Source organism: Diadema setosum, chromosome 8 (genome assembly GCF_964275005.1).
Source record: "Diadema setosum chromosome 8, eeDiaSeto1, whole genome shotgun sequence".
Classification (NCBI taxonomy): Eukaryota; Metazoa; Echinodermata; class Echinoidea; order Diadematoida; family Diadematidae; genus Diadema; species Diadema setosum.
In genome coordinates, this window is record NC_092692.1 from 17,896,354 (window position 1) to 17,922,385 (window position 26,032).

A 26,032-nucleotide genomic window follows, 5' to 3' on the forward strand; every position below is an offset into this window, starting at 1 on the left:
TGGCCAATTAAAAGCTAATTTAAGTGCTTCACCTGCCATGCATCTCAGAGCAACATGTAAACAGCAAGATGTGCCTGACAATCCTTGGGTAATAATAATGGTGGGCTCAAAGGAAGAGCAGTCCTATTTGTGAAGAGGCTACCTGGACCAAGTCAGACCATTATGTAATTAATGATGATAGTGATTCCTGTAGTGATCACAATGACAGTGGTGACAAAAAATGATGATGACAATGAAGATGATGATGATATTGATAATGGTAACAATGACAAGGAGAACGAACATGACAATGATCGTGGGGTGCTGTGGCATGGCAATGACAGTGGGGTGCTGTGGCATAATGGATAAGACTCCTGACTCCCAATTAGAGGACCCAAGTGTAATTCCCGCCCAGTGCTTACATCCTTGAACAAGATTGTTTTAACCACCTCGTTCCTCTCGACCCAGGTGTATAAATGGGTACCTGGCAATGCTGGGTAGTAGCAATGGTGGGGCCCTCTGGTAGAGCAGTGGCAACACTAAAGATAAACAAGACCTTACCTATTGCTATTATTGTGATGATGATGACAACGATGATGACAACGATGATTATGATGATGATTATGATGATTGATAATGATGATTACAATGAAAATGATGAGGATGCTTATCACTGCAATTATCATCTTTATCATCTTAGAGTGTCATCTCTCCCATACACCGTATCCTAGGCAACCACAGGACCTCAAGCTGCTCACCAGTGCCAACATCAACAGACACATATGTGACATCTTGGCTGATTGCATCAAACAACCAGACAGCAATGTCACCACACAAGCTACCTTGGCCTTCAAATATCTACTCAGGTAAATACTAGTATCTTTTGTCTTTAGAAACTCCCTCCCCCACCCCCATCCCCCCCCCCAATTTGTGTTAAGGCAGAATGTTGTCTGCATCAGATGGGAACGAGGGTACGTATTACTGTGAAAACACTCTTTTTGAGAAATTCTAGTAAATAAGTAAAATGCATTTCTCTATTTACCTGAAAGCTATAACCTGGACGGAGCAAGCAGAGGTGACATAACAACAACATTATACCAGCAACATTGACATTTGTAATGGATTTATTTCTTGATTATGGTCTGTTGGCGAATTTTGTCTCTGAATGACTGACGTGCTACTTTCTTTCATACATCATAAATTTTCCTCCTTTTCTGTAAAAGTAGGCATAATTTTGTTTCAGCTGTTTGTATTTTGAAAACTCTTCTGATATTCTTTACTTTTCCAGAGCAGTTTGGACTCATTCTATTTTTTTTTTTAAATAATAAACGAATGAATGTAATACAAACGGAAAACCCTTGAAACTTTTTGTATCACAGATGAATTGGTTGGGATGTATTTATCAATCAACAGACGTGACCACCAGCCCAGTCCAGTGGATTTCCAGCAGCTGATCAAACCCATGGATAGAGTCCTGACCATCCTGCAAAGCCTGCCCCGCCCACTGGTCAAGCCGTCACAGCCGGGCGGAGAGAAGCCAAGAGGGAGAGGGGATGGTCGGGTGAAAGATGAAGCTACCAGCAAGCGTCAAGACTGCCTGGAAAGATGTTTAGATGCGGTTCTGAGTGGACTCAGGTATATCAGTTACCAACCAAAGGTCATTGTAATGTGCCCACACATATTTCAAAGAGTAATATCTCCATGTGAAATTTGTACTTATCACATGTATGGCTTGGCAATAATGATTGAGGTCATGGTTACAACACAGCTTAAAGGTAGGGGATACCTTTTACAGACCTCCCAAAATGCAGCAAAACATTAAATATGAACCTCAGGGGACTTGTTTAGGCCACTGCTGAGAAATTTGGAAGTCAACAGTTATCTACAATTTGAATAATGCACAAAACTCAACTACTCAGTAGTCCTGTGTGTCAGCCACACTTAAGCCTTTTTGTTGCAATCTTCTGTATCTTTTATCTATAAACACAAATCTAAAAGTATAAGAGCTGATGTAATAACATATAGAGTGTGTGGCAGGAATGTATATAGAAATGTTTGTAAGTTTTGATGAACTTTCTTCACAAAATATACATGATGGACACACATGCAGTGCATGGGTCTGCAAAGGTAGCCTAGTAATGTACTGGAATTTACGGTGAGCCCCGAAAAAAATTCAATTCAAAATCTAACGGTCAATAAAAATGTACTAAATGTTACCTTCCACTTTCAATACTTTATGGGAGTTTCTAAAATGATATTCTCTTCAACATACCACTGTATTTATACAACTCTTCATTTAAGGCATGCAAATGGGATTCCCTACCTTTAAGAAAAACCATTTGGCTGCATAATGCAATTAATCTTAGAATGAATCCTTTGAACTGAGTCAAACCCTGAAGGTAAAAGTTTTTTCTGTATTATTAAAGTATGACATGCACACATATGAAAGTGCATGTCACTGTAAGTCAAATATTTTCCAAAGATACTAACTTGTCATCGTATTAGTGGTAGCAAATTTTTGAGCACGAAAGGCAGAATGAAAGTATTTTCTATGATATCCTGCTGTCTGATATCTGTGCTGTAGAAAGAACAACCATGCATTCTTCCTTTTCATCATCATCATCATCATGATTACAAAAGGAAATCATATTCCTACATTTTGTCAAAAGTAGAAATTCATGCCTCCTCGTTTTCTCCCACCGAAGAGTGTAGAATATATGTATGTGTCATCATTCTTCGCTCACCAAGAGAGCGAGAGTGCAGTGAACTGCAATATTTCATATTGTTTTGTGAGAGCTAGGTAATTCATATGGCAATGAAAATTGCTAACTGCATATGACAACAAGTGATGAGGATTATAAAGAACTCACTCCTCTGCAGACTATGCCAGGTATGTCAAGAGGACCCAACAGCAGATCCAGAAGCATTCTCCTCCCCCAAGCTTCCCACTGCCGCATCGCAGCCAAAGTACCCCCTGCCTGCACCATCCTCCCCTGGCTGCTCCCAGCGGGTGGGACCAACCCGTGAGAACAGTCTGGCTGCCTTCATCACCTACCTCCTGGATTCAGTGGACAAAATTTGCATTCCAGTGGTCATGGTGAGACAAGGAATACTCTTAAATTAAAACACCCAGGCTCAGAAATTATCCACAATAATCCCTCCTATCTGCTTTCTGCTTCATACATGTCATTCCTCATAAGTCTTTTAAGACAGATGCAAGGGTCTCAGACAGGGATTTATATTCATCCGGCTTTGTTTCCAGTAGGAAGTGTGATCGGAGAAGTGTTACCAGTATACGGCTCTTTTAGAAGTGGCATCCTGACATTCACAAGAAAGTTATAGCCATTGATACCCACTGCCTACCACATGAAATCAAAAGATGACAATTATGCCCTTATTACACTCTGCAAAGCAAATTTGATAAATGCTGCTCTTGCATCAGATTTCCTACTATTGATAAAGTTTTATTGGAGGTGTTTATGTAATCACAGTAAATGTTTGTACCATCATTAATATAATTTCTGTGATGAATGTTTTCATTGTAATTGCTGCTGTTGATATCAGCTTCCTCCCTGTTGTCCTCATGACATTTTCATAGTTGTTACCTTCAATTTTCAGTTATTCCCATTATTAGTGCTATCTTTTGTTTTCATGCCATTTTGACAACATTGCTGTTTCGATTCATTTCATATCGCCCCAGGCCTATGATATAAATGTCCTCATAAATTATAGGTTTATGAATGTTCACATTTTTCATAGGTGAACCATGACTGCCTGACCAATCAAGGCGTGTACACTTCCCTCTTTGACAGCCTTGGGGTGAGCCTTGGTCTGCCGCAGGAGAAGGAGAGGGTGGTGCTCGCTGAAAAGTTGGGTGAGTTTTAGGTCAAAATCAACCTTTACGTCCTTCGATGAGAATTTTATCCACCACAGGGGATGGGCACCCCTTTCATTGAGCAGCAAAGAATAAGAAGGATGCAGTCTCTGCTAATGTCTGTGTTTGTTCTGTGCTTCATATATCGATGATAAACAGTTATATTAATCCCATACACAAATTCTGAAATGCTATCTTACAGAAGCCTAAGTAGACATTTTACGTATGATATCTGTGTTAATAAACAAACTTTGAGAAAAATTCAGTAGTGTGTGCTAATGTGTTACTAATGCCTATCCTAATTTTGATGAGTTTTTCTCATCTGCAAGTTAAACTATGTAGCCGTATGTCATATTTTGTAATCATAGTCATTTCATGTAAATAAGTAAAATACTTCCCTTGGTTCTTATTCTTGTTTCCTATAGTTGAATCATCTTTCATTCAGCTTGCTCTTGAGATCAGACACGTCTTCACAGCAGAAGAGGGGTAAGTGTCAAGAGCCTAATTGTATTGCACATTTATTTTGTAGAACCCCTTGCAGCTCTTCCCAGCTTAGTTTCTGTGCAGTACCATCTCGCATACTGAGACCTAAAAGCTACAATTGTATTATAGTCAAAAGAAGCATCAAACTTTTTCTTTGATTATGCACTATCTGAGGTTAAATGCTGCCTCGATGATTAACAATGTCTCTTGATTTATATCAGTTCATCACAAGTGAAGTCTGAATTGAGCTGTGTCAAAAATGCCCTATGGAAGACCAAAATCAGTAATTGAAGGGCAAGTTGATAAAGTACAGATTCAGCTGAGCTCATTTCACCAGAACTTGAATTAAGAACTTGAATTATGATTATTTTTGCATATGAAAGTGTGTCACTTTGCAGACCTGCAATACTTGCACATCTTTCTGATATTCATGTGCTGAAGAGTAGATAACTAGTCGTTGAAAGTCATCCCGCTCATACAATATTCAAACCAGCAACATGGTCCCTTTTAAGTGAGAAAATTCATAATGATGTTCAGTGTCTGAGTTTATGTCTCATTTGGTTATGAGCTTACACATTAATGATTACCTTATTATTACCTTATTATCAATGATGCTCATGGAGATTTGTTTCTTGTTATGACATTGACTTAATGTCTGTGTAGATGTGACCAAGTCAAGAAAGCTGCAGACATCTTTCTGGCTGAGCTGATATCTGTCATGTCATCTGACAAAGTCATGCTGGAAAGTATCCTGCCTCAAATCTCAGGTATAGTCATGTTCATTAAGGTATTCATGGCTCTGACTTGAGTGTTGATATTTTAGAATAATGATTTTCCTTCTGCTGAGTATATGCACCTGATTAAGTTAAAACAAATTATAAAAATGAATACACATGTAAGACCTCACTCCATTGATGTGGACATGTTCTGTTGTTTAAAAAATGCTAGAACACAACATTTTTTTTCTCATTTGTGATGAAATATACACATTAGAGGAAAGTGCAACATTATACATGTATATAAAATGTACAACATGCACCTGATCTTAATGGATTATTATGCCCCCCCCCCCCCCTCTCTATCTATCTAGCCATGTATCTATGCATCTTTCTATCTAAATTAGATGTATGTTAATTTCTCTTTCCAGATCTGTTTTGCTCTTCCTCTGATTCAAAATCATTTTGCCCTCTATCCTGACAGGTTCGCCAGCAGAACTCTGTCGTCTGCTCGACCACAGCAGTGTGTCAGAGAGGGGTGAGGGCGCTCTTTCACATCTGAGACTCCAGGAAGGTTTGCTCACTCTCCTCTATCATGCATGGCTCAAGGGTGACCAGTAAGCATGCAGCCTCTCAATACCTCACTCCTTAATACATTGTCTTTTAAGCTATATTCCCCTTTAGATTATGTGTGCGGTGTCATGACAAGATGGTCTGAGAAAGAAACATATCTGCTGTAATATTCAAATCAACAATTCTTGTGTCGAGTTCTTTTCCTTGCAACTGATTGGCAAATTGACTTCCATGACCATAAATACACACTGATTGTGCAGTATGTGGCACATATTGTAACTTTGACATGTCCATGATTATTAAAATGGTAACTAAAGAACTAACAAAAAAAAAAACCTGAATAATTGGTGTGCATTTACATTGATGGAGGGCAATTTGTCAATCGAAACACATATTTGTTTGGTCTTGCATGTTTTGTGCTGACAGTGATAACCTTGCCTCTGTACTTTTTGTTTGTTGCTGCACATGTTTTCTGTACATACACAAGCAAACATCACATCTTTCTATAATGTCTTGTGATTTCATTAAGCCTATGTTTGCATGTAAACTGAGAAAGTTTCCTTTCTGCCTATGACTATATAAAAACAAAGAACATCGAGACTAGCATGACTTTGCTTCTTTGTGTTAGTGCCACCTTCTGTCTTCTTTGTGTATTATAAAGTGCCTCTGGTGTTTGCTTATGCATGAGTTGATTGTTTTCTGTCATTGTCATGTATTTTTTACAAAGATATGGCGTGGACAATTACACTTTGTGCAGTTAAGACATCACAGCTGTACATTCTTAAATACATCACATTGCAATTTGCTATGCATTTTTTATATGACTGCTACACACAATTTACTCGTGTGTAACAGGTTTTATTTTGCTTTTTTAACATAGGACTGTACAGAACTTTGTTTAACCCATTGAGGACGGTTTGAATTTGCTACAACACACATTTCCCATAGACACTTGCCCGAGTATACTCGGGACTCATCCTCAATGGGTTAAAGTAGTATTTTCTCATTGATCAAAACTGCTAATCAAATTTGAGAAATGAAATCATTCCCTTCTATAAAAAAAAAAAAGAAAAAAAAAGAAAAAAAAAAGAAGGTGATGAGTGCCTTGCATAGTGTACATTAGGACACATCCCAGAAATTCTTTGTATGAGAGGATCACCTTATCATGTCAACCTGACTCTCAATCGCTCACTCACAGGTGGGTAGGTCCAGCAGAGCTCTGCCAGTCTTTGATGGCGTTCATCACCCAGCACTCTGACATCTCATCCCTCAAACCTGACATGACCAAACAGCTCCTCTTCCTCTTTGCTGATAGCTTTGTCAAGTCAGGTTGCCAAGGGGGAGAAAGGGGTAAGTTTATTATTAAAACTCAACATTATTTCTCAGTATCTTTGTTTGGTTTGCAGGTTTTTGTTTAGAGAGAGGAGTTAGGAATGGGGAAGGGGGGCAGGAAGGGGTAGGAGGTCAAATTAAGCTACCAAAATGATTTCAGGACATCATGTAATATTTACCAGCATGTAATGAAAGCATTTTATAAAATTCTATGTTAACCACTAGATAGTACTGGAAATCGTACTTGAAATGCAAGTGATGCATTCTTGATAGTTTTCACTCGTGAAAGATTAGTTATAAGTTTGGTAGACAAAATTAAAAGCAATTGGACTATTGGTGCTTTTTTACTCGTTTTTAGTGCAATATCTGCTGAGAAGTTGTAATAAGAATCATACCATTAATCAAAGTGTTTTGCAACCTTGATAATCAACACATCAGGGCCCCATTTCATGAAAAGTTGATATGATAGCAGCTCTCACTGGAATGAAAATTGTCATGGTTACAACAAGAATCCAGCTTCCTGATTGGCTGTTCCTACAGGAAGTTGCTATTCCAGCAAGATTTGCCATCCTAGCATTTTTTATTAAAAGAGGCCAAGATCCACATAAGAGTACCCTGCTTCAATGGTAAATTTTCTTGAAATGATATAAAGTGATATGATTGTGCCAGGAGGGGACGATATTCATTAGATTCCATGGATCAAATCTTGCATGATACTTTCTATTTTTCAAGCATCATCCATGTTGGCAGACCATTTGAGTAAGATGGAGATAGCTTCAGTATTCACCAATCACCAGAGTGTGGTCGAATGGATCTTCACCAGCACCAGCATTCCTGAACAGATCGTTGAAGGCATTGTAAGAACTAGAACATAGGCACCTTGTAAAAAAAAAAAGTCTCTTTACAGAGTATGTAGATTGAAATTGTAGACATACTTGTAATTTCTTTCCCGTTGTGTTATTTCTTCATAAATGTTGTCTGAAAATTTGAAGAGTATACTTTCAAAAACATTATGACCTGAAGTCAATTACATTGACCCTAACTTTGTAGCCATTGAACATTTTTTATTGGGAATAATGTTAGCAAGTTGAATTTGAAGATGGTGCTTAGTAGATTAAAAAGAAAGAAAGCTATTGATTGAAACGGCACAGTATTTCCCATTTTGATCCTGAAAATGGGAATGCATAGTTTCAATCAATATTGTTGTCCCCGCCGAACGAGTTCGAGCAGGGGACTATGAAACGGGCTCCGTACGTGTGTGTGTCCGTGTGTCCGTCCGTCCGTCCGTGTGTCCGTCCGTGTGTCCGTCCGTGTGTCCGTGTGTGCGTCCGTGTGTGATCAAAATCTTCAATTTGCTACTTCTCTGTCATTTATGAGCCAATTTTGATTCTGTTTGCTTTATATGATAGCACTACATGGGAGCTTTGGAACTTGTACACAGAATTTCAGTCGTGACCTTTGACCTTGACCTTTGACCTATATTGTACATTTTGCTACAAAATGCTACTCCTTCGCCATTTCTAACCCGATTTCGATTCCGTTTGCTTTATGTGATGGCACTAGGTGAGGGCTTCAAAACTTCTACACAGAATTTTGACCTTTGACTTCTTTGACCTTTGACCTTGATTTTTTGACCTATATTGTACATTTTGCTACAAAATGCTACTCCTTCGCCATTTCTAACCCGATTTCGATTCCGTTTGCTTTATGTGATAGCACTAGGTGAGGGCTTCAAAACTTCTACACAGAATTTTGACCTTTGACTTCTTTGACCTTTGACCTTGATTTTTGACCTATATTGTACATGTTGCTACGAAATGCTACTCCTTCGCCATTTTTAACCCGATTTCGATTCCGTTTGCTTTATATGATGGCACTAGTTGAGGGCTTCAAAACTTCTACACAGAATTTTGACCTTTGACTTCTTTGACCTTTGACCTTGATTTTTGACCTATATTGTGCATTTTGCTACAGAATGCTACTCCTTCGCCATTTCTAACCCGATTTCGATTCCGTTTGCTTTATGTGATAGCACTAGGTGAGGGCTTCAAAACTTCTACACAGAATTTTGACCTTTGTCTTCTTTGACCTTTGACCTTGATTTTTGACCTATTTTGTACATTGGCTACAAAATGCTACTCCTTCGCCATTTCTAACCCAATTTCGATTCCGTTTGCTTTATGTGATAGCACTAGGTGAGGGCTTCAAAACTTCTACACAGAATTTTGACCTTTGACTTCTTTGACCTTTGACCTTGATTTTTTACCTATATTGCACATTTTGTTACAAAATGCTACTTCCGGCGGGGACATATGTTACGCACCGCGTAATTTCTACTTTTCCTTGTTATTCATCATACAGACCCGAGTACAATGTTGAATTGGGAGACAACCATTACAGTAGATGACATGTTTTGTAGTGAAATAGATATCAAAACTATCAACTGTAGTTAGACTTAAGTTGACACTCATATTCTGCCCCATTTGCTATTTTAAAAGTTTACTGAGTGGATACTCGAGTTACCTGAGGAAGACGATATTTCTCCAGAGGACTTCAGCGAACCAACAGACTTGTCTTTCACTCTCCATCTCATGTCTAGCAAGCCAACCTGCATCCGTGCTATGCTGGTAATCTATCAGTCATGAGTTCTTCCAGTGACCAATATCACATCATTCTATGTGATTGGCACAGAAAAAAACAGTACATAAGCTGGAGAAAAAAAAAAATCAGTTGCCCTGTACATAATTTCGTGAAAGGCTGACCATTCTCAGAGGTGCTGGTAATTCCGACAGAAGATTAAAAATAAAATGTCAATAATAGCACACAAAAGTCATAACATTTGATACAACATCAAAGTTTGTAGACATCAAAATCACCAATATGCCATCATCATCATCATCATCATCATCATCATCATCATCATTGTTGTTGTCTTCGTCCTAGTAGTATGTGTGATGGCATATAAGTACAAAAGTATTATTAAGAATAATGTCATTCTGTTAAAAAGAAGTCCAGTATCTAAGGTTATTCTTAGTGATTAACATTTATTTAAGAGCTCAGTGTGGCACATCAATACTGAATAAAACTGTTGTAACTTCTGGAACAAATCATCCATGCATCAAGTAAATGAAATAAATCAATTCTATATTACTTTTCCTATGCCTGGCATCATTGACCAAATAAGAAACTATGTGAATTATCGATCGTTCCATCGAATTCATCTAAATGAGATATCAACTGAGCATTAGCTGAAGATGACTTTTCATTCATATTAGAGTAATAACTTTACTACCAGTCAATTTCAGGTCCAATCTTTCTTTTCAATTGAAAAAAAAAAAATATTTAGTTGACTGTTTAATGATGTCTTTTGTGTAGAACCTGCTGGAAACAAACAGCCCAAACATCAGGACAAAGTGTGCCTTTCTTCTGAGAGAGTTGGTAATGACAGGAGACCCCTCATCCCTGACCCACGCTGTCAATGAGATGAAGACAAAATTGCCAAACTTGGTGCAGAACTTGCTGATGGCTGAAAACCAGGACGATATCGGTAACAACTCAACATCCCTTCATTTCAGTCAACATTGAAAAGAATGACAGAACAGTAAAGTGCATTTTCTTTTGATTACAGCAGTTTCATATCTTCCACTGATAGATTTCATAGCATTAATCAAAATTGAGACTATTCCAATATCTGTGTATGCAAATATGTAAAAAATCAAAGATGTCTAGGATAGATCTGCTGATGTTTGTGTTCAGACTGATAGTCAAATGAATGACCACACAGTTTGCCACAAATGAACTCTGCATTATCACCAAATAGGTGAAGAGTTGCAGTGCATTCTGGGAGTGTTGTGCGCCCTCTACCAGCATCAACCTGCAAGTAGTCTAAAGGAGGCTGACCTCAAGCTCATCTATCATGGCAAGTGTTTTGTCCTTGTATTCTACCTCCAAGGGATATGCCTTGATTAGATTTTAAAAGAAAAAGAAACAAAATAAAACGAGAACAGTTGCTACATTTGTACTTTGTTGCTTCATATAGTTGACACATTTCTACTTTTGTATCGTGTAAAATCAACACATTAAAGAAACACAAATGTAATTCACGATACTCTTATCTAGCGCAGAAAAAAAAAATAATTTGCTTTGTGCGGACAAGGTTTACAGGGATCACATTCATTGTACCTTTGTTTTTCAATGATATTGTAACTAACACACACACACACACATTAGATAAAATGTTTGAATGACATCAATATTCTGGGCATTTCCTTGCCCTTTACTGAGCATTCAAATTCAAACAAAATCTTACAGAATATGACATGAAAATATGATTCATAGTCGGAGTGCTCACGAATGTAATGAATAATCTTATGCGATTTATACTTATGCATAGGCCTATCACAGTGTCAAAAGATACTCAGTCTATTTACATATGTGACAAAGTATTAACATATGTGACAAAGTATGAAATGATAGAAATGTAACTGATCTTGGTATGCACTAACTGTGTCCTTTGACAGTTATTGGCCTCTTGACAAAGGAGACCGAGAGAGACTGTGGTGTGATTCTGGCTGGAATTAACCTCTTGACAACACTTTTAGTCCGTACAGCAGGCCTTGGTGAAACAAGAGGTAAGATGGGACTCCATAATACCCAACAATCAATAGGGCCTATTGTGCACTGTTGCACATATGGACATTTGTAAACGTTTATTCTCGATGTCTGTCTTTTCTCTGAACATTTTTCTGCCTGGATTTCTCAGATGATATTGCCCAGATTACATAACTTTTGCAGATACACACACACACACACACACACACACACACATGCCCTAGACTTCTATATTATTTTTCGTAATCTCTGTAGTTCGTTAATAGGAGATCCCACTCGCACCTCGATTTTGTTGTGAAATTCCACAGACAGCTAACCAAGTCTAACTGCATTTGAAGTATTAGAGTTGCCAGTTTAAAGCAGGTCTGTCACACTAATTGATTAATTAATTAAGTGAAACTTTACTTAATCAATCTGATTGTGTTTATTCAGTATCTCTGAGTTTGTATGTGTGTGTGAGTACATGTTTTAATGTTCATCCAAGCGAGTCAGGTTGGTGCATATCAATTAGATCATTTTAGCTACTTAATTCTATCCAATTCAATTCATATAAGATTTCATTTCCAATAACATATTTTTGTTCTTTTACTTATGTAGTGGGGGATATTGTGCTTAATGTTACCCTTTGATTTGTGTTTGGTCCATTTTGGGCAGTTCTGTCCCTCGTCACATCAAACAAGACTGCGTTGGGTCTCCTTGGCAAACTCTCAAGCGAGGACATCTCCAAGAAACCTGTCAGATTCAGCCCACTAGATGGCGCTGCAATCATCCTTCTAGCCTACCTCACACTTTTCCAGAAACAGCTCAATGTAAAGGTATGCATCTGATTTACCGGTGTAACCATCACTCGAATCAATGTCCAAGCATGCTGTGCTCAGCTTAATGAATACAGTACATTCCTGTTATAACAAACACATTTACAAAAAAAAAATTCTTGTTATAATGGAGTAAACAGTCGGGTCCTATAATTATCATCTTCATATGTTTACACACTTTATTTGTTTGGTTGTAATGACATGTTGATATAACTGAAGAAGTCCTAACTGCTGGTCCTGTGGACTTCAAATTGAATGCTGGAAGAGATTGCAAACTAGAAATGAAAGTTCAGCAATGCACTTGCTTTCTCTGTCATACCATTGTTACTATACAGTGCACAGTCGTTATAACAAACATGGTTATTTATAACGAAGTAAAATTTAGGGCCGCAACATTATAAACTCTATGTATTTTTATTGTTTATTCATTTGGTTATGACAAAATTTCGATATAACGAAAGAAAATTGCGGGTACCGAGGACTTCGTTATAACGGGAGTCCACTGTAAGTTCTTTCTGCAGGTCAACAACATTGTTCATCTGGAAGAAGAAGACCTGGTTGCCTTAGCACATTACACCTCTAAGCCTATCCATCGCAGTGAGTATTACTGGTCTTAAAGTTTAAAACTTTAACACATAATTCAAAATACGATACTGCTGTATTTGATTGCATTTGGTGATACACATTTATACATTGATTTATTTCAAGAACTCCTACAAAGTGTACATGAGACAAGATTTGATTGAGGCTAGTATAGAGGACCAAGGCTTGAGAAAGAGGAGTGTTCCTGTATGTGCCAGGGATGTCAGTTTTCATGTAAAGCTTTAATTCAGGCCCTGATGGTAGTATAAAAGTAGCTTTATGTAGATGCATTTTAGGCCCTCTCTTTTATTCTAAATGAAATATCCTGATGAGCTTGTGTGCATATTATAATTGATAGATAGCTATAGATACATAGTACGCCCATAGGAGAGCATTAGCTAAACCTCTTCATTGTGTTGATTTTACTATTGAAGTATATGCACAAATACCATGAGGTTTAAAGTCCATGTCTTTTATTTCACATAAAAAGTTGTCCTCATTCCAAGTTGCAATTTCACTTACTATCCACAGGAAGACGATTCAGTATGGAGAACAGATAAGAATTTATTTCATGGCAGTATAAACTCATTCACTGGTCTTTTTGAATATCCAACAGTCTGTATCATGCAACTCTGGACAGCAATATTCCTCTCCCTGTCTGCTCCCGGACAACAACTGTCAAAATCACCAACGGCGATACCAGCATCATCGACATTGTCATCATCATCATCACCAGCTAACTCTGCTGGGTCCAACCCATCCCTCCTCAATCTCCACATTAGCAGAACCAGGCAGAACTTTGAGGAGGACCCCAGTTTGCCCGTCTCATTCACAGCACAGAGACAGGTGTTTGCCATCCTGCAGAACACCATCATGCAGGTAAAGATGAAGGCCTTTGTTTTAACCCATTGAGGATGAGTCCTGAGTATACTTGGGCAAGTGTCTATGGGAAGTAAATGCATGTTGTAGCAAAGTCAGTCCATCCTCAACAGGTTAATGGTCTCCCTCTCCTTATTTGCTGCTAAAATTTCACCTTCACCAAGGGCAAGTCATGAAGTGACTTCTTACAGCATCAAATTTGCATATCTTATCTTCCTGTAAAACATCAACCCATTTTGACCCTTTTTTTCCTTTCATTTTAATTCATTTCAACGACAAAAAAAAATTGTACATAATTGTAAACAAAACATGATTATCTGAATACAAAATATTTCCAATGTTTAATAATATATTATTACATGAATCGATATGTGATCAGGCAAAAAATCAAACTAAGTCATTAAGAATTAATTGATCAATTGAACAATGAGTAATTAGGTAGGCTGCTGAAAATGGAAATGGAAATTATTCAACCGACCAGTGCACTATAGGCCCGTTCACACACAAGGGAAAAAGTGCGATTTAAAAATCGATTTTCTTATCGCGATCAAAATTTCGAAATTTTTTCCAGTGTGGACAGAAAAATCTCACTAATTACCGCGATCCTTATCGCGATCCAACTCGCACTATTAGTGCGATTTTTCAGAATAATCGCGATTATTTTGCCAAGCGTCGTGTGTGTGAGCGCGATCGAGATTCGGAAATCGGTATTTTTAGTCCCATCGTTCGTAGCGCGTGCGAAACTCTATTGGGACTGCGAGGTCAGTCTTCGGTCATGCAAGATTCGCGCATGCGCAGTTTGGCCACTGATCGTTCTTTCCTTGCTGCGAAGTGCGTTTTTTCCCTGTGTATGAACGGTCGAAAAAAAAAAATCGAAATTTGGATCGCGATTGAAATTTCGATTTTCGTTGTTTGTGAACGGGCCTTATCTCTTGTTGTACCCAAAGTGGGAAGTGTTGCGTAACATTGATCTCAGGTTACAGCAACTGAAAGAAATTAAGAGCTGAATTATGCTTTCTCTAACTTGATTATCTTTCAAATTGTTGTCATAATTATATACTGGTACTAGTGACAGACCAGTGCCCTATTTTTACACACATTGTGACAGCTATTACCGCGCATTAATAACACATAAATAAGCACATAATGATCCATCCCTTTCCTGATTACACCTACCTACAGTCAATAGAAAAGGTGTCGTTGTTGGGTTTTTTTTCACATCTTTGATGTCTTTCCACATTTGTTGGGTGCACTTGATTTTATACTTCACAGGGCAGTGAGTTGCTGCGAGAGAATGCCATCACGTGTATGAAGGCAATGGTGGGTGCTGCTGTTGAGAAGAGCCCTGAAAATGGTATGTCTGTTATATTCAGTGTGACATGACAAGTGTTCACAGAAATCCGTTCATACCCCATTCTCATCGTGTGAGAGCTCTGTAGCATTTGTTATGAATGAAATATCTTTATATCCAGAGGAGTATAAAACATCAATCACTCTGCAATCGCAGCCCTTGTAATATAGTCATTCTCTATGACAGACCTTTGCGATCTTCAAGCAGGGAAAAAAAAAACAACAACAAATATTTCAGAGCGTAATAGGAATTGACAGTGTTCTAAGTAATCTAGTGATGATGGTCATTATAATGATAATTTTGTCCATTTGACTTCCCTATAAACTTTCAGTCGGTTTGTTTGCTTTCTGCAGAAATGTTTTAACCCTGTATGCATCAGAAAGCAATAGATAGCAAAAGTAGTTAGTAGTGTCTCCTTTGAAATAATTGCTTTTAATAGCTCTTCACCTGATAGGCCAACCATGGAACGAACTCCTCATCAGCTCAGCAGTTGACATCTACCGAGGGACATCCACCAATGCACATGGAATTCTGGAACTTATCACCATGGTAGCACCAGATGATACTTTTACAGCTTGTCATTTCCATGATTTATAGGCTAATAAAAATTTAACTCCCCCCTCCACCAAAAAAAAAAAAAAAAAAGAAAGAAAGAAAGAACGAAACTGAGCACAGAAATGGGATGCATTGGCATTCGAACCCAAGACCACTAGATTTTCTTTGCTCATTTTCATCCATATATATTTCTGGTCAGTTTCTCTAGTTGTTTGAAATTACAATACACCATGATATACAAAAAGCTGGATCCCTTAGTGATCCCTGCCATTTATCCTGAAGATAATTTTTATCCTTCCGGTTAATGTAAGGTGTATGATAGCAATTCTGACCATGCACGCAATGAAAGTTACAGGGTTTCAGGGATGAACACCATAATTAAGTACCTGCTTTCCATATCTCAGTTGGTAAGAGCACTGGGCCCCATTTCATAAAACTTGTTATTAGTGACAAGTTGTCATAGTTGTGATAAGCTACTGAAATCGTTGCATCTGATTGGCTAAGAGCAAATTTGTCACAGAAATGTGGCAGTTGTCACTGATAACAAGTTTCAAGAAATAAGGGCCTGGTCTAGCAGTCTGAAGGTCATAGGTTTGAATCCCAGTGAAATTGTATTTCTCTAATTCAGTTTCTTTCCTGTTATACATTTCAGGTCAGTTTCTTTATTTGTTTTAAAAAAAGAGTTACACATTTGCCACTATAAGCTTCAGCATATTTGGGTGTCTCCAAGTCCAGGTGAAAATAGTGTTTATCTGGAATGGCTCAAAGAGCACTTGAAAGAACATTGACAGACCAAAAAGTCAATTTTCAGCAAATTTCTTCAAGATCTCTGTGGGACCTTGAAGATTGCTGAACATTCATGGAGAGACCAAGACCAAAGACCAGAGACTATTGAGACCACTGGAGTTAGAAGTTTTGATTTGTTCTGCTGTTTATACAAACATCTGCATTTCCAAAGTCTCTCTGTCTCTGCCTGTTTGTAGTTTCTGCAACAGGGCAACAGCCATGGCTACGTGACAGAGAAACAGGTGACCACTGTGCTTGACACACTCATGGAGGTAGACCCAGCCCTCCACGACACTCAGTCCAGTTTTGCCCTTCTCCACTTCCTGAAAGCTGTAAGTAATGGGGAAACCCCCTCTGTATCATACAAACACCATCAATGGGGAGAGGTTAACGGGATACAGAACTTGCCTCACTTAACCATCATACAAATACTATCACTGGGGAATGGTTAATAGGATAACAGAACTTGCCTAACTGTATCATCATACAAATACTATCACTGTGGAGAGGTTAACAGGATATAGAACTTGCCTAACTGTACTGTCAGACGCATACCTTGTGCACATGTGCCATTCTTCCATCTTCTTTGCCAATAATCACAAGCTGTATTATCTGAAACACTGATGGTGGGGATACCTTACGCTCAAAAAAAAAATGATAATACTCAAGTATTTTTAGCCCTCCTTTCCTTTTTTTTTTTCGTAGATATCTTAATCTATTTTGTACTTCTTGTAGTGGTGAAAAAAAAAAGAAGTGAATCTGTACTATGGTGGAACTTACCTCTAAGTCTGCATTTTGGAAAATAAAAAAATTGTGCATAGCATCTTATCAGGGTGGTTAAGTACAGGAAATGTTCATGGAAATGAAGAATACTTTACTGGTACAAGATTGTCATGAGATCATGGGAAAAGAAGGAATGTACATCCCTGGTTATGGTCACCATAAGACAGGGTTCTTTGTCTCTTCCTGTCTGCCTGTCTCTGTGTGTGTCTCTCTCCCCAGCCCTCTCTTTATCTACCTACCTTACTGTCCATCGATTCTTATCTCATCCTTCATCTCTTTCTCTCTCAAAATGCAGGTGCTGGCAAGACCAGAGTTACCTTTGACTAGTAAGCACAGGACACAGCTCGTACCCTGGTTGGATCAGATCAAGATGCATGTACATCAGTTCCCTACAGACCCCACTAACACTCATCTTGTGTATCCTTTCATTCAAGACTCCCACATTCAGACTCCAAGACTCTTTGTAAACAATTCTTTGTCATCACAATTCAAGCAAAATTTACCAAAATTTGTCAGAACTTGGTGTGAATGTAAAATTATTTTGTTGATGCGATCTACTAGGTCAATTCGTAATAGACTTGGTGAAAATCACATGTCAAAAATTAAGATTACATTCTGAAGTGTAAAATATTCATCATGCATTACAGAAATTTTGACAGAGTTCAATATGTCATGATAATGATAGTAATAATGATAAAGATGATGATAATACTGAAAATAATGATAATAATGACAATATCAGTACTGATAGTAATTATAATTATGATATTATTGATAAAAAAAAGCAAGTTTAGTATGTAGATGAGTAAATGCAGGCCTAAATTTGATGAAAAATGGGGTCATTGAAAGAGCTATGTCACATCACTATGCAGATGCGCACGTAGCATCTAATTTGAAGTGAAATGGGATTATGCCTCTGCAACCACTAATTTTCTGTGGACTTTGTTCGTAAATCAATATTTGGTATAAAGCAGAACTTGCACTTCTGTCAAGTGCAAAATCTTCCTTGACTTGATGATATGAAGAATTCTCAACGACGTCATGATAGCCCCACAGCTTCCTGCCACAGTATCCCTCCAGCGTGGAACAAGAGATGAGATCCTTAGTCTCCTTCAAGACGTTGTCAAACAAGTGAAACAAGATGAACACGGTCCATCATAGCCATCAGCATCGAGGCCGAAGAAGACAGAAAGCTCCAAGTTTGTCAGCAGTCGGTGAGGTCACTCCTCAGGAAACCATTGCACTGATACAGCAGTCTCAAATACAGTTTACCTTTACGATGGCTTTCAATGTACAGCTTCCAATGGAATGAATTTGATTGGGGGAAAAAAAAAAATCAGAAAACATATCTGCATATCATTTGTTGTTGTAGAGAAAAATATCCAGACTAAATCAAGTTTTCTGATATTCCATGTTCATGAGTGTCATATACTCAATGTGAGACATAATTTGCATATGTTTGCATCTCTCAAACTTTTAACAGACTGGTGCATTCAAACCACGTTCAGACGTATGTCAGCTAGTGACTTATTACTTGATATATCCACAATACGGTACATTACATGACATCCATAACCTTACTCTTTCACTTTATGAGTGGCGGCATGAAGAGCTATACTGTTCTTGTTATTAAATTGTATGTGCATGAGTGTTCTTGCAGCAAAATGATGCTCTCTGTTCAAAGTCAATGAACAATTGCTGTTTTTTCATTGATTTTTCAAAGAACATTATTCGTGTTTTGCATCACATGTCATTAAGTATATAAATAGAGGTGTGAGTTGTGGTTATGAATGATGGAATCCAAATTAAAAAGAACTTTGTAATGGTGTATGTTTGTGCCAGTAAAAAGGTTTATCTTCAAATGAACTTGACATGAACTGCTCAAAAATGATTTCTGATTAGACAAAGTAGGGCAATGTTTTACAAAGCTAAATGAAAAGTGGAACAACATACGATGATTGATTTATAATCAGTCTTATACGATACATATATGGAACACGCAATTTGGCAGTTATGTGATCTGCATGTACATGTACTGTTTACCAAGTGTTAGACACTCCAAAATTTATCTCTGTCATATCACATATCTCGCTATATCCCACCTTGTTATAACAAGGTTCCAACACAGTGTTTTGCTTTTCATACCCTGATACCAAATTTCGGCATAACAAAGTGATTTCATTGGTCCAAAGTCTACAGGCCAAATCTCAATATAACCACACATTATAGACACCCATATGACCAGCAGTAGACAAGCATACAATAGGCTGAACAAAACATTACCTTCATGAATAGTTTTATTTTATAAGCCATGTACGTTACATGTATATACACTTTACATGAACATAATATTTATACATACAAGCATGTACAAGGGTTTTTTACAAATGTGTTTATTTAAACACATCTTCAAATAAACAGTTCTTAAAACCTCAGGTTTCTTGTGATGAACATAAAATTTTCAAATACAAATTTTCAAATGCAAATTCCCCCTCAACAGGCTCAAAAGACTTTGAAAGTTTGAGTCTAAAACAAATTGTCCACAAAAGGAATAAAGTATATTTTTGTTTGCTGGAAAGTGAAGGAAAACAAATGCATTGCAATTTTTTAAGCTACTTACAGTTTGCTAGTGCCTTGGCAGTTTGGCATGTTACTTCCTTAAATGAATAACTCAATAAATTAGTATCCCTAAATATCCAGTTCACATCCTCCACACACAAGGCTTTACCTTGTGAAATAAAAGCATGCTTTTTTCAAAAATGCTTGTAATGCTGAATGAAATGAATGTGATGTAACATTCTGACTGTTACCTAATGAAATGTACAACAAACGTCTGTATAGACTGTACGTTAAAAGCAAAAACCAAAAAAACATGTTTTATTCACTTGGCAATTTTTTGCTACCATGAGACATCTAAAGATGTCAATACTAATGAACTACTTAGTACCTTGTTAAGGATGGGATGAATTACACCAAAAAAAAAATGTTTGCTCTATATCTTCTGTAACCCCCATCATATCATTACTAGTTTCCTGTATGGTAGAGCTGATCATATGATGGTAATATCTATGACTCACTTTGCAATTTCATTGTTGGTAATGTCAGAAGATAGTGTGTGAAAAAAAACAAAACAAATGCACTCCATCACAAACCAGATGGCAATGAGAACCACAATGGCCAGTACAGTCTTAATTCTTATTTCCTGCAAAACATTGACTAACTCTGAGTAAAAGTAATGGGCAGAGAATCTTCATAAATTGACCGGAACCTTCCTTCTTCCTAACTCTGCTACCATAAGTCAGGGCTGCACACTAACTCATTTTTTCCTACTGGTCTGACCTGTCTGTCGGACCAGCAGATGTCCAGTTTGTCCATCTTTTACTGGTCCATTCCAGAAAATGTTACTGATCCAACAGTGATTTTTATTGGTCAGGGACCATTAGACCAGAGCCAGTGTGCAGCCTTGCCTAAGTATTCAATTATGATTTTTTACTATTACAGGTTGTCTACAATTATTTTCTTCTTAACTCTGCTTCCACAAGTATACAATTATGATTTTTTTTTTTTTTACTCTTACAATTTATCTACCATTTCTAATAAATTGTCACAGTATTCAATGTAATGACACCACTGCTTAAGCCACACTGTTTTTGCTAAATGGAGCCTACTGTTTGGTAAACTCCAAAGCAGCCAATTTGAAATCTTGAATCCAATCTTTAACTCTCAATTTGAATATTCAAAAGACTATTACCATGACATATTACTTAGGAGAAGAGGGGGAAAAAAGTAGGCAATTTATATTACAGAAAAATACATGTGTTGAAGAACTGACCTTCGGGAGAGGAAATGAACTGGTCTAATATTCTGTCCAATAACTTTGACTTCAAAAAGGTGTCCAGTTTGTAAGGACAAACGTCGACTTGTGAATGCAATTCATACCCACAAAAACAGGAAATAATGCATCAATCTTCCACTCCGCAAAAGAGCAGCAAATTCATGGGACTCATTTCTGGTCAAATGTCAACTTCAAGTATGATCTCTTCAACTCTGTCCGGTACGCAGTTACTGGAAGCCGATTCACAAACGCTATGAGAAATCGTTACATCAGATAACATTGTCACATCTCAAAACATACAAACAGGGTTCGGTCTGGTATTTTACCAGTGAGTGCGATTGATCTGCCAGAGAACAGAATTTCAAATACCACAGTCATTGGGCCACCTCTGCTAGTTAGCGACAGCTTCTATTCTAATCCAGAAGGACTTGGCACTGACACAGCAATGCGAAGTGTAACAATGGCACTTAAGGTACTAGCTACATATTGGTGGCTATGCCGCAGCATCAGGTTAACTCACATAGCTTACATCCACACTAAGTACTGAGCAAAAACATGCTTTCATTTCATTCATGGATATTCATTCGAGGAATGTGCCATAATTAAACAAAACAAAAAATATGAAAACGCATGCATACATCCCACATTGTATAACCTAACTTGTCTTTCAGTAATCACAACTGCACATGCCCCATATACAAGTATAAGCAGTTCACAGAGAAATCACTGCCAAGTGTCAATCATAGTGACATTACTGGTTTCTGCGTGATGTCACAATATGTAAAGACCCTGAAGCTAAACTGTATAAAGGTGTTTGAAAATATTAACGTCAATGAGCATCCGACTTTCTCACTGACAAAAATTACATGTCCATCATTTTTGCTGAGCAATCAAGTTATTTGTTCGCCGTTTTCAATACGATCTTATCTATTGGTAGTGTAGACACGTTCTTAACAAGCTCACAGTGGAAAGAACGGTGCTGCAGTTTCATATGGGATAGGCTATTCAAGTACATGAAGTGTTACAATAAGGTTGTTTTCAAGGTCATCAGATGTTGCCATATTGCTCATGATTGCACAGTCTTGCAAACATCAACTGCTTTTAGAAACTGATGTATGATATCAATGTTATCAAAAGGTCACTGACAATTTGTGTGAGCTAACGTTAATTATTTTACAATACCTTAGACCGTTTACCATGTTAACATAACATCTTTAATCATTCCTGAAAAAAGATCTTCAGCCACAGTTTTGACTTGCTTGTACTCACTGTGTATTTCTTCCTTATTATACACTGGTTTGTAAATAAATCGGAACACTACCCTTTGTCATTACCTGAATGAGCATTTGCGCGTCTATCTTTTATTTCATGATTGAGTTTTGCTACACCCAATTCTTTATAATTTCGTCAATGTAATACTAATTTCCTTGAAGTAGTTGTTGAGCATAAGTCCATGTACTGAAATTAAGATTGCAAATTCCTGTTTAGAGACTATCATATTAGTCACTCGATACATGTACAACTGTTTTTTGTACTAAGATACAAGCACATTCATTAATTTCTCTGAAGAAGAAAAAGAGACCTCGTCATAATTCTAAAATTCTCCTGCAAAATGCAGCCAGGGAACTGTCTCATAAACATTTTACAAAAAACGGCTACAGAGAATAACTTCTGTTATTACGGTAGCAACAAAGCGACAACCAATCAGCACGCCATTTGTAGTAGTTTGATAATTGTAAAGTGCAGTAACTGCCTATCTTTCTACGAAAAGGACCCTACAAAAGAGACTTCACATGTTGCAATTAATCTCAGAATGTAGCGCTTTTTCTATTTCATACACAGATATTCACAAATCAATGACAGATAAAGTTATTTAGCAGCAAGGGAAGCACTCTCTTAACAACAGATACCAAATCTGAATCACATCCAAAATTCCACACACCATGTTTTACAATGACTTATTCAACTGCATTGGTACTTTCATCACATGCACCAAAATAGAGTTTTGATCCTTGCCCGTATATTTCTTGTTTTGTGTTTTTCACAAACTGGCTATACAGACTGCTACATTTGCACACACATTAACCACCATAAGCTACAGTATGTTCTTCCATGGAGTTCTTATATGGAGACGGTCAGACCAAATAAGAGGTTCTTGATTTTTGTATTTTCAAGGAAATGTTTACATCCTGTGTGGAAGGTTTTAATATATGTTACAGACCAAATCCTTTCAGCTTTTCTTCAAATCTTCTTGTTATCAATACCCCAGAACTGAAAAAGTGAACATTAGTATCACATAAAAAGTAAGCATTTAACCATCTTGTGCACATTTGTGCATAATTTTGTTTGCCACGTTTAGTACAAATGTACCTGAATGTGAAATCTTTCGGATTGAATAATTGGCTAAAGCGTGTTTCCACTTGTTTAACAGCATTTTACAGTTTAAAAAGTACAATTTTTTCTGACCTTTGTTTGCGTGTCTTGTTCTCAACTACACACTGAATAATTCCAGCCAATAATACTGAAAAGACAGCAAACTGCTGCTTGCTTGGCTTGTTGTGAATGAGGAAAGATGCATACTTCAATATAATTGTTGTCTTTTGTAGAAACAATTCAATAACACCTGCGATGGATTTCTCCACGGCATGGAGCATGGGTTCAAAGGAGATTCTTGTTTCTTCTCCTTCTCTATCACTGCCCTGAACAGAGGCTAAAACTTTAGCAACTCTGCCACCAACATTATAGATACTCCAGTATTGATGCTGTGGGTGTCCTCTACCTTCATCACATGGGCAATTTCCTTTTCTCTTTTTTTGCCAGTGAGTTCTTCTTTATGTTTTCTTCATAGACAGTATGGTAATATTGTCGATTCTACCTGTGAAGTGTGATGTACTTGTGGAAATGTATATCCACCCGTGCTTTCTGCAACCAAATACTGTATATGCCAAATATTTTTGCAGGCGTAGTAGTTTCCTTATCAAGAATTATAAGACATTTTCTTGCCTGGTTACGTGTATGCTTGAAAATGAGAGCAACTGAACGAAAAGCTTGTATTACATATTCCTTTCAGGCGAGGAAAACTTGGGATTGTCCACCCTTTGGAATGAAAATTCTGTGAATATCAATTGAAAGGAACATATTTTTAAGCAGAGGGGTGATAGGACCTCAATATCAGTTGATTTGTAAATATTAAACTACTACAACATATGTGGCATATACAGTACACATCATAGGGTAGGATACCATGAAGGTCATATACTTGTGTACAACCGAGATCTGTTGGAGCGCACTGAAAGTTACTGAATAAGCTCATTGTCAAACACAGACCAGATACATGACTATGACCTTCAAGTTACACACAAGCAGATGATATGAAATCGAATGCAGTATATTACCAATATGATGCGAGATAGGCATAGTAAGTTCAGAACGTACCTATGGTAAGAGATTTTACATGCATAAACTGGTATCACTACCTCAAAGTTTGATACAATACTCCAAGCATCATGAACATTATGAACATTCACAATCTACCATCATTTCAACATGGAGAGTTTGTATTACATGGGCTTATACACAAATCCAGTACACTCTGATACTTTTGATACATTCTGCATTAGTTCTACGACAAGCAGCAGAAATGTACAGATTTCTGTATATTACTCATTGATGGTATTAAAACAAAAACTAAATTTCAATTAATTGAACACAATACCTCCTCAGTACTACTTTGGGACTGAGGCATAAAAAAATAAAGGATATGACATACGTTCTGCAATCCACAACTCTGGAAGACATCAGTTTCTTTAAAAGTTCCTTGGCATAAATCAAGTAAAAACCACTATCCACCCTTGCCACTCCAGCAGGGATCAGTGGTCGCACCAACAGTCATACTTCCATTCAAGAGACCTCACCCAATTGTCAATGTATTGTGCAATACTGCATGCTTCAGTAACATTTTAAGATGCGTAATTATAAAATGCGTATTGGACCAATTGTGGAGGGACAACGTTATGTATATTCTTCATCATCTGTCTAAAGCAGAAGAACAGCAAGTGGCGCATTTTACTCATTCTGACCACACATCTCATAAACCAGACATGGAATGCTTCATATGCATCTAGATGACAGACACATCACCTCTCCTGGAAAAGAAAAAAAAAAAAATGGTCGTCATGGTGTCCGCATTAACACTGCCCCATGGTGTGGATGACCGAGGGGATGGCCATTTGTGGGTGGTGACATGTCACGGCCAAAACCAACCATGCTTGACCGAATAATAAACTAAACATGGAAACTAATTTCACCTGCTGTCAATGACCCCTGTTACACAAACGAAAAAGCCAACACGATGATGGTCAGGCCAGCCTTGCATTAGCTTTTTCACATGTGTAAACAGCCACACAAAACTTTGGCTAACCTTGGACCGCCTCCACTTCAGACCACTTCAGGCCTCGTCAACTCAAGAGACTGGAACCATGTATACCAGCTTCCGAAAATGTAAACAAGAGCATCTGGATTTGTGGTCTACATTAATGTTTATTTTGCAAGCACATCACATACTCTATTTGCTTGACTGCTTTTGCACAGGCAGATTGCAAAGCTTTCCTTTCCTTGAGGACGGGTAAAAAAGAGTCTTGTTTGGGGGCATTGACAGTTCTCACAGAATTGTAGAAGAAACAGTTTAAGTAAACAATCAGCAGCACATACATCTCTCCTTTTTGTATGTTGGCTCATCATTCACACTAGAAAAGTACTATGAAGTACAGCCTAGAAGACTACATTGCTCCCATAATGGTAGAAATTAGTTTCAGACACACCAATACTACTCCTGGCATTCCACACCCCACAGCTGACAAAACATCATTATGCAATGAT

The 26,032-nt window shown here is 37.6% G+C and overlaps 1 protein-coding gene across 1 annotated transcript in view; it reads left to right on the forward strand.

The window, feature by feature from the left end:
* LOC140232111 (meiosis inhibitor protein 1-like) overlaps window positions 1-18,480 on the forward strand; it is a 39,926-nt gene extending 21,446 nt beyond the window's left edge. The window contains exons 10-30 of the mRNA XM_072312258.1: window positions 711-845; window positions 1,393-1,614; window positions 2,860-3,076; window positions 3,739-3,853; window positions 4,279-4,339; window positions 5,000-5,103; window positions 5,537-5,669; window positions 6,824-6,975; window positions 7,690-7,814; window positions 9,456-9,584; window positions 10,333-10,504; window positions 10,778-10,876; window positions 11,478-11,588; window positions 12,223-12,383; window positions 12,905-12,980; window positions 13,582-13,844; window positions 15,117-15,198; window positions 15,635-15,744; window positions 16,734-16,868; window positions 17,615-17,736; window positions 18,345-18,480. Coding sequence (XP_072168359.1) covers window positions 711-845; window positions 1,393-1,614; window positions 2,860-3,076; window positions 3,739-3,853; window positions 4,279-4,339; window positions 5,000-5,103; window positions 5,537-5,669; window positions 6,824-6,975; window positions 7,690-7,814; window positions 9,456-9,584; window positions 10,333-10,504; window positions 10,778-10,876; window positions 11,478-11,588; window positions 12,223-12,383; window positions 12,905-12,980; window positions 13,582-13,844; window positions 15,117-15,198; window positions 15,635-15,744; window positions 16,734-16,868; window positions 17,615-17,736; window positions 18,345-18,480 — 2,860 coding nt within the window. The remainder of the gene's footprint in view (window positions 1-710; window positions 846-1,392; window positions 1,615-2,859; window positions 3,077-3,738; window positions 3,854-4,278; window positions 4,340-4,999; window positions 5,104-5,536; window positions 5,670-6,823; window positions 6,976-7,689; window positions 7,815-9,455; window positions 9,585-10,332; window positions 10,505-10,777; window positions 10,877-11,477; window positions 11,589-12,222; window positions 12,384-12,904; window positions 12,981-13,581; window positions 13,845-15,116; window positions 15,199-15,634; window positions 15,745-16,733; window positions 16,869-17,614; window positions 17,737-18,344) is intronic.
* Window positions 18,481-26,032: the final 7,552 nt, after the last annotated feature.